Source organism: Balaenoptera borealis (genome assembly GCF_965194805.1).
Source record: "Balaenoptera borealis genome assembly, chromosome: 8".
In the NCBI taxonomy this organism is placed as follows: domain Eukaryota; kingdom Metazoa; phylum Chordata; class Mammalia; order Artiodactyla; family Balaenopteridae; genus Balaenoptera; species Balaenoptera borealis.
The window spans coordinates 15,634,955-15,643,228 of NC_138865.1; the positions used below are offsets into that span (position 1 = coordinate 15,634,955).

The 8,274-nt window shown below is 57.9% G+C and overlaps 1 protein-coding gene across 2 annotated transcripts; it reads left to right on the forward strand.

Annotated features, from left to right (window-relative positions):
* The first annotated feature begins 790 nt into the window (after positions 1-790).
* Positions 791-7,706, forward strand: EGR3 (early growth response 3). Of its 2 annotated transcripts, none has more exons than XM_082400853.1 (2): positions 791-2,637; positions 3,951-7,706. In XM_082400853.1, exons 1-2 carry the CDS (start codon positions 2,484-2,486, stop codon positions 4,958-4,960), a joined length of 1,164 nt encoding a protein of 387 aa, XP_082256979.1. In that variant the 5' UTR covers positions 791-2,483; the 3' UTR covers positions 4,961-7,706. The 2 variants fall into 2 exon arrangements, with proteins under 2 accessions (XP_082256979.1, XP_082256980.1); XM_082400854.1 differs by lacking the exon at positions 791-2,637 and adding an exon at positions 2,985-3,129.
* The last annotated feature ends 568 nt before the right edge of the window (positions 7,707-8,274 follow it).

Below are 8,274 nucleotides of genomic sequence, written 5' to 3' on the forward strand. Positions count from 1 at the left end.
AGCCAAATAGAGAAGGAGAAGGGGCGCGGCCGGCGCGTCACCGGATCCGCTCCTTGTATGGCTCTTCCCGGCTTGGCCCGCCGCCCCGCGACCCTCCCTGCAGCCGCCAAGGCCCCTCCCGCGCCCAGCCTGGCTCACACTGCCGCCCACGCCCCCGGGCCGGCCAATCGCCCCCCCCTTGGGAGGGAGCCGGGGGCGGGAGGCGCTGCATGCCCTGATTCCGGCCGGAGCCGGGGACCGCTGCAGAACGCTCCCTCCCCGCGCCGCGCGGGCGGAGGAGAGCCCAGGGGTGCAGAGCCTCCCCGGTATAGGTGTGGGTAGCCTGGCGGGAGCGGCAGCAGGGGCGGGGGAGAGGGGGCCCGCGGCGGCGGGAATCCCTCCTTTCCTAAGAACCAGAGGAGATCCGGGGGAGGCCGGGCCCTCCCACCCCTAGTTCTCCACCGAGTGAAGTGGAGGGGAGGAGAGAGAGGTTGTCATCCACCCCCACGACGATGTGCAGCTCGGGAGTTCCTCCCACACGTCCCCGGCCCGCGTGGCCCTCCCACGGAGTGAGGCCCGGGGATCCTCTCCTCCTCCTTGTCAATACTCCCACTCCCCCTGAGAAATGCACGTTCCCCCAACCCCGACTCCCAAGCGAGGAACGCGGGATCCACCGCGCCCACACGGCCAACGAGGAGGGACTCCTCCCACGCTAAGCCGGTGTGATCCGGGGTCGCTCCCCCCACGCCCCCCTCCTCTCCTCTCCTCTCCTCCTCCTCTCCCGCGGCCCGGCCGCGCGCGCTCCGAAAACAGGCCTCGGGGAACATAGCCGCCCCCGGGATCTGCTGTCTCTCTGGGAGGTGACAGCTCTCGGGGTCGGCAAACAGGCAGCCCTTGACTGCAGGGCGCCGGCAGTCAGCAATGGGGACAGCCCTGTGGAAGGCGAGGGGGAGGGTAGAGAGCAGGGGAGGTCGCCGTGGTGGCTCAGAGACTGTGGTTCGGCAGGCTCCTGCGCAACTCAGTGGCGGGCCCTTCGCAGGCAGCAATAGACAGCGACTGCGCCTGGGCCTGCTGGGCCCTCCTGCCATCCCGTGGCCACAGGGGTGCTTTGGAACCATTAGGGAATTTATGGAGGGTTTGGTGCACGTGTTCCCTATCCCCTCAACTTCATTCCTTCTCCTTCACCACCAAAACTGCACATCCTCGACCCCCAAGGTGAGGAGTTCTCGCCTCCCGCGCAGCCGCTGTGCAGCTACGAATCTCCCAGCCACTGGGCTCAGCCGGGTGTCAGCCCAGGGTCAGGGGCCCAGGGAGCAGCAGGGCTGTGGGCGGCGCATCGGAGGGAGGGCGGCACAGAAGTTCCCGGGATACTGGACCAGAGATCCCTGACCCGCTGGAATCCTCCTCAGAGGGACTTTGTCCCAGTCCCAGGCAGGATCCTGGACGCGAGAAGAGCGGCCGGGGCAGGGTCGGAGCGCACACCTTCCGGGTTCCCCAGAAGTTCCCAGGCTGCAAAGGGACCCCGCCGAGTGTTTTCAATTCTCTTTCTTCCTGCTGGGGGGCTGTTGGAGGCCACTTGCGAACGACCCCACCCCACGGCCCCCTGTCCTACAAGCGCGCTCTCCTAGTGCAGACATCAAATAAACACACAGGCGATTATTGCTCTTTCACCCCCGCGCTGCGTCCTTTACGCCGCGCGTTCAGTTACACCCCTCTTTCCTCTCTCCTCTCGAATTTTCTTTCCTTCTTCTCTTCTATTTCTCTCTTTCTCTCTCTCTTTTTTTAAGATCCGCGAGCGGTGCGGGCGCCGCACGTTGGCTGCGGCCCGCTTCCTGCTTTCTAATGTTCCATTGTGAGGAGCTTCCATTGTGACGTCGCGCCCCTTCGGCTGGGCTTTGTCTGTCCATATATGGGCAGCTACGTCACGGAGCTTTCCCGGGGCTCAGATAAATAGGCTGGTGGAGTTCCCTGGCTGGGAGCTTTTGGGCAGCAGTGAGCTTGCTAGGAAGCTGCGGGGCTGGTGGTGGTGGTAGCAGCGGCAGCAGCAGCGGCAGAGGCGGCGGCGGCGGCAGTGGCGACGGTGGCGGCGGTGGCGGTGGCGGATCGGGGGGCGGGGGGGCCGCGGGCGCGCGTCTGTTTGTGATATCAATACTGAGGCCGCGTGCGACCCCCTTGGGCCGAGATCCCCCCCCAGCCCAGCACCCACCCACCCACCCCACACACGCCCCCCCCCCGCCACGACCCAGCCTCTTACGGCACCAGCTGAGGCACCCAAGAGGATTACCCTCCTTTGCCCTCTCTCCCACCCACCCCCCAAAAAGAGAAGATCCCCTCCCCAGGCCCACCCCTTCCCCTCTTCCCTCCCCCCTCCTCCCGAACTTTCCCTCTCGCATGCTTTTCCCCTGCACCACGGATCGCCTCTCCGATGCCGCTTGCCTGGAAGCTGCGTTAGGAGCGAGCGGCGGCGGTGGCGGCGGCGGCGGCGGCGGCAGCTCGGGAGTGCTATGACCGGCAAACTCGCCGAGAAGCTGCCGGTGACCATGAGCAGTTTGCTAAACCAACTGCCTGACAATCTGTACCCCGAGGAGATCCCCAGCGCGCTCAACCTCTTTTCTGGCAGCAGCGACTCGGTAGCCCATTACAATCAGATGGCTACAGGTAAGGGCGGCGGGGAGGCGGCGAGGAAGGAAAGGGAGAGAGGAAGAGGAGGAGGGAACGAGCTAGCGATGGATGGATGGATGGATGGATGGATGGATGGATGGATGGATGGATGGATGGATGGATGGATAGATGGATGGATGGATGGAGAGATGGGGGGCGCGCTGGGAATTTTCCGGGGGGCGAGTTGCTTTTCCCACCCACTCCTCCCGCCCTCCCCGATCGGGAAGGCTCGGTTGGCGACGCCACGGTAGAGGCTTCGGTTCTCCCGGGTGGGGGCAGCCGCCGACCGAAGGGAGGTAGGTGCAAGCGGCTCTGGGGTTCTCCACTTAGGGGGCGCGATCGCCGGGCTGTGCGCAAGGCGTAATGCTATCGCCCCCTTTCCCGGGAGGAGCCCAACGTCCCTTTTCACCCGCGCTCTCCCCCCTTACTCCCTCAGCCTCCCACCCGGGATGGAGCCATGTGCGGCGTGGAGTCCCCGCGGTGGGAGAGGTACTGCGACGCTGCCTTTCCAGGGCGTTCAGCAAAGCCGTGGGGGTGTGGGGACGGCGGGGAGGGGAGAAGGTGGGGGCCCACCCGCGCGGGGGCTGCCACGGGGGACGATCCCCGGACCGAGGAGCTTGGGAAGAGCGGCCACTCCCGCCATGGAGACACCGGCCGGTTTTCCGCCGCCCTCCACTCTCGCTAAGCTGAGGCTGGGCTTTCCCCCTCCAGCAAAAGCCGAAAGCTCCTTCAGGCCCGGAGGAGGCTGGGGCTGGGGAGGCGGCGGGAGAGCTCCCTTTGCGGACAGCACCCCTCTACGCGCCGCGGACAAAGCGTCGGAGCGCTCCGGGTCAGCTCCCCGGGCGCAGTGCGCACCGGGGGCTTCGTCGGGGCAGGAGAGGCGCGGGGTCCGGCGCGGACAGCGCTAGGGGAAGAGGCCGAGTTGTGTGCGCTGGAGAGCGAGAGCCCAGCGCGCTCCGGGTCTGAAACTACCTGTAGCTGCAGCTACCTGCCCGCCCCACCTCGGGAATAACAACAATGCTTCTCGCGCTCGCGCCTGTGTGTGTGTGTGTGTGGTACGGGAGTGTGTGTGTACGGCGTGTGCGGTGTGTGTTCAGCAGCCACTCCACACCCCGATCAGTAGTATTTTGCTGTAACCAGGTTGCGCCCGGGAGCGCGGCACCGCCCGCTTTGCGCCTGGCGCAGCCTACCCCGTGCGCTGCGCACTCCACCCGGCCGCACCTCCACACCTGGGCAAGGACCTGGGCGCCCCGGCCTGGGAGCCGACTCGGCTTCACTCACCCCTCCCCTCTCTCCCCCGCTCTCCGCAGAGAATGTGATGGACATCGGTCTGACCAACGAAAAACCCAACCCGGAACTCTCTTATTCGGGCTCCTTCCAGCCAGCCCCTGGCAACAAGACCGTGACCTACTTGGGAAAGTTCGCCTTCGACTCCCCTTCCAACTGGTGCCAGGACAACATCATTAGCCTCATGAGCGCCGGCATCTTGGGGGTGCCCCCGGCCTCTGGGGCACTCAGCACGCAAACCTCCACGGCCAGCATGGTGCAGCCGCCGCAGGGGGAAGTGGAGGCCATGTATCCGGCGCTGCCCCCCTATTCTAACTGCAGTGATCTCTACTCGGAGCCTGTGTCTTTCCACGACCCCCAGGGCAACCCCGGGCTCGCCTATTCCCCCCAGGATTACCAATCGGCCAAACCGGCCTTGGACAGCAATCTCTTCCCCATGATTCCTGACTACAACCTATACCACCACCCCAACGACATGGGCTCCATTCCGGAGCACAAGCCCTTCCAGGGCATGGACCCCATCCGGGTCAACCCGCCCCCTATTACCCCCCTGGAGACCATCAAGGCGTTCAAAGACAAGCAGATCCACCCGGGCTTTGGCAGCCTGCCCCAGCCGCCGCTCACGCTCAAGCCCATCCGGCCCCGCAAGTACCCCAACCGACCCAGCAAGACCCCGCTCCACGAGCGGCCCCACGCGTGCCCGGCGGAGGGCTGCGACCGCCGTTTCAGCCGCTCGGACGAGCTGACCCGGCATCTGCGCATCCACACGGGCCACAAGCCCTTCCAGTGCCGGATCTGCATGCGGAGCTTCAGCCGCAGCGACCACCTTACCACTCACATCCGCACGCATACGGGCGAGAAGCCCTTTGCCTGCGAGTTCTGCGGGCGCAAGTTTGCGCGCAGCGACGAGCGCAAGCGCCACGCCAAGATCCACCTCAAGCAAAAGGAGAAGAAGGCGGAGAAGGGGGGTGCGCCTTCTGCGTCCTCGGCGGCCCCGGTGTCCCTGGCCCCTGTGGTCACCACCTGCGCCTGAGGCTCGGGCCCCCAGATCACACTTTTCCCCTCCAGTGTCTCCCGGCTGCTGGCCTGAATGCAGCCGGAAAGCTAGCCACGGAGGCGCAGGGGCCGCGCCCTGGCCTCTCCATGGACGTAAGGCCCCTTGTTTCCCTTCGCTGTCCCCCGTTTCCACCCTTTCACACCGGCCAACGGTCGGGGGCCAGGGCAGGAGGCGCCTTCCCCTTGCTGCCCCCCATTAGCCAAGGCGTGGGGGCGGAATGGTGGCGTCTAGCCCGCTTTGTTCAGTTGGGATCGTCTTGATCCAGGGGCCGCCGGGCCGGGCCAAGGACCTGCGGGGGACTGAAGGCTGGGCCCGCCCAAGCCTCGCTGGACCCAAGCACCTCATGGTTCCCCCCACGTCTCCCTCGGTTCCCCATCGAAGACCCGAGAGGGGGAGGGGGTAAGGAGCGCACCAAAGCGCAGAGCTTGCTGCCCGCCGCACGCACGCGCGCCTGCGTGCGGGGATGCGCGCGAGTGTGCGTGCTCGCGTGAGTGTATGTGTGCGTGTGTGTTTCTGTGTGTGCGTGTGTGTTTCTGTGTGTGTGTGTGTGCGCGCGCGCGCGCACGTGTGTGTACGAGACTCTTGGGCTGAACTGGGCTATGTCCACCCCAAACTCTTCCCCACCTCGGGTCCCCAGGCCGCTGGGGGCCTGCACGTGGCGGGACGAGACGGTCTTCCACCTGCTCCGAAATAATGTTTCTTACAGAAATGCCTCGGGTGCCGCCGCCGCGGTGCTGCTACCGCCGCTTAGGGTTTGGCCCCTCAGAATCCCTCCTTTTCCGAGCGCTTCCCTCTCAAGGCCTCAGGGCAGTTTGATCTTCGGGGAGAAGAAGCAGCCATCACTGAACCTGCCTTTTAAAAAAATGTGTTTCCTCGGCCCCAGAGATTTTAAAATCTCTGTTCCTGAGTTTGCCCTTTTTCCCCCTCCTCTCCCTTCTCCCCTCTAAGCCTTTTCCCATCTCTTTCCAAATCTTTTTCCAAAAAGGCAGGCCTCAACCAACCACCCCATTTTGCCATCTTTTTGTTCTCTCACCCACATACCCATTTCTCTTCCCACCATTAATGGGAATGCAGCCTTTTTTCTCTCTCTCTCTTTGTCATCACCAACACAACAGGTAGAATTCAAATTTATGAGTATGGTGTGTGTGTGTATGTATATATGTGTGTCTACACACACACATATATATAGATATACATATATATACATTTATATATAACATGCACACAATATGTATTCCTAGTAAAATTAAATCTCTAAGGTACTTGGCTATCCAGTGCAGTGCACCGGAATAAAGAGAATTTGTAGGCATTTACAGCTTTAAATGATTTATTTTTTATGAAAAATTTAACTGATAAGATTATAAATACATATGTGTGTATGTGTGTGTGAGTATGTATGTATGCATCCATATACACACATATACACACATCTCTGTCCAAATTTTCCTCAAAGCTATGGGGATGTTTGCATTAATCCATGTTGATGAATGAGGCATATCTTTTCCATACCCCAGTCTCACCTTCTCCCCACCCTACCTCACCTCTTCTCAGGCACCCCCTCCTCCCCAGCCTCCTCCACACAGGGGTGACTCTTTGGAAGTGGAGTAGTAGGGAAGGTCACTCTCTGACACAGCTTCCAGTGTAGTCTTGCCTGAATGTACTGTTCCCTGTTAGCGTTATTTCTCCTGTGGTCAGTAAGCTGCCCAGAGAGAAGGAACAAAGGTCTGGAGTTTACAGAATGTCTGTTTTTAAAGTCACTTTATGCATTTCCCACTTTTTTTTTTTAAAAAAGAAAAAAGCACCGGTTTTTTTGGTGGCGGATAATACTAAAGGAGTCTAGTGAAAGGGGGGGAAAAAATCAAAGAGCAGGCGATTGTGGACTTCCAGGTACTTGGACTTTTTGTAGAAGGAGAGAGAAGTGGATGAAGTTTGCCGGGAGGGCCCATATTTTTTCAGCTGAAGGGTAAAATCTTTCTTTGCAGAGACAGTATTTTGCTGAATACTTTTTATAATGTGATGATTATTAAAAACAAAAATTTTGGTCACTTCAAAGCTGGAAGGAGGAATCAGATATCCTTTAATATTTTTTCCTTGCTCCTTCTGGTATATGCATGTCACTGCATGATAACTCTGAGTTTTCCTTTGTTTTAATAAAACTGTTCTCAGACATTTAAGCTAAACTAAGAGAAAAATAGCTTTGTTGCCAAAAGGTTGTGCTATCCAGATTTTTTATATGTCTGCATGTTTTAAGAAAAAAACAGCAAAAGAAAATGCACTCTAACTTATGTGAACTGAGAGAAAAAAATCAGGTTTTAAACAGGAAAACCTATGGGGAATGATATTTTTTGAAAGACTTTTGTATAAAGTTGAGTACTTAGAAAAAGACAAACCAGATGTAATATATTTTGTGGATGTTTTTATTTCTTGGATTTATAGTACCTTATACTAAGGTTAAAAAAATATGCTTGTTATCGTGAAAAGGTGAAATTCTTCACCAACATTTCATTTGCTCCTTCGTCACATTGTTATGCCAATATAATATAGTTAATGAAAACAGCATTTTTAAAAACTGAAATATTGAAATGGTGTAATGTTGTACCATTTGCACTGTGAGCAAATGCTAATACAGTAAATATATTGTGTTTGCTGACAATCAGCCGGCCTATAAATCTCCTTATTTTATTTCTTGTTTTCATAGCATAAAGTTTTGGTTTGGCCTGTTTTTTGTCTTGTTTTGTTTCTGGCTGGTGGTTGGTTTGATAGGTTCTTACGCCTGGTTTTTGTGGTTCTCGCTCTGAAACCCCTCACCGTGGAAACATGGAGTCTGGTGTTCTTAGAAGTTGGTTAGAATTTCGTGTGGGTTCTGGCGTTTCAAACTCAATGTTGAGTGTTTACTGTGGTTCTCAGAGAATTCTACTGTGGTTCTAGGGATTCTCCTCCACCCTTCTGGGAGCCTCAAACTGCCAGAGAGATTAGGTGAACAGATTAGATAAGCTCATGGGAGCCGGGGCTGATGACTGGAACCTTCTAGAATCTTTCTCTCTGGTTTCCAATGGGTATTTGAGAGTAGAAGGGAGGGGATTTCCTGGCTTATGAACTATTTCTCTGGTGGCTGCAGGGAGCACCAGAATAGGACCTGCGGTGGTCTCTGCGGCCACACCGAGTATTACTCTTGCTAGAGCTTTTGAAGCCTGAAAAACAGATGGAGATTTGAGAGGGGGTTCTTCAGTGTTGGCAAGATAACCAGAGAGATCGAAAGCTTTTTGGTTGTCAGATAATCGGGAAAAATC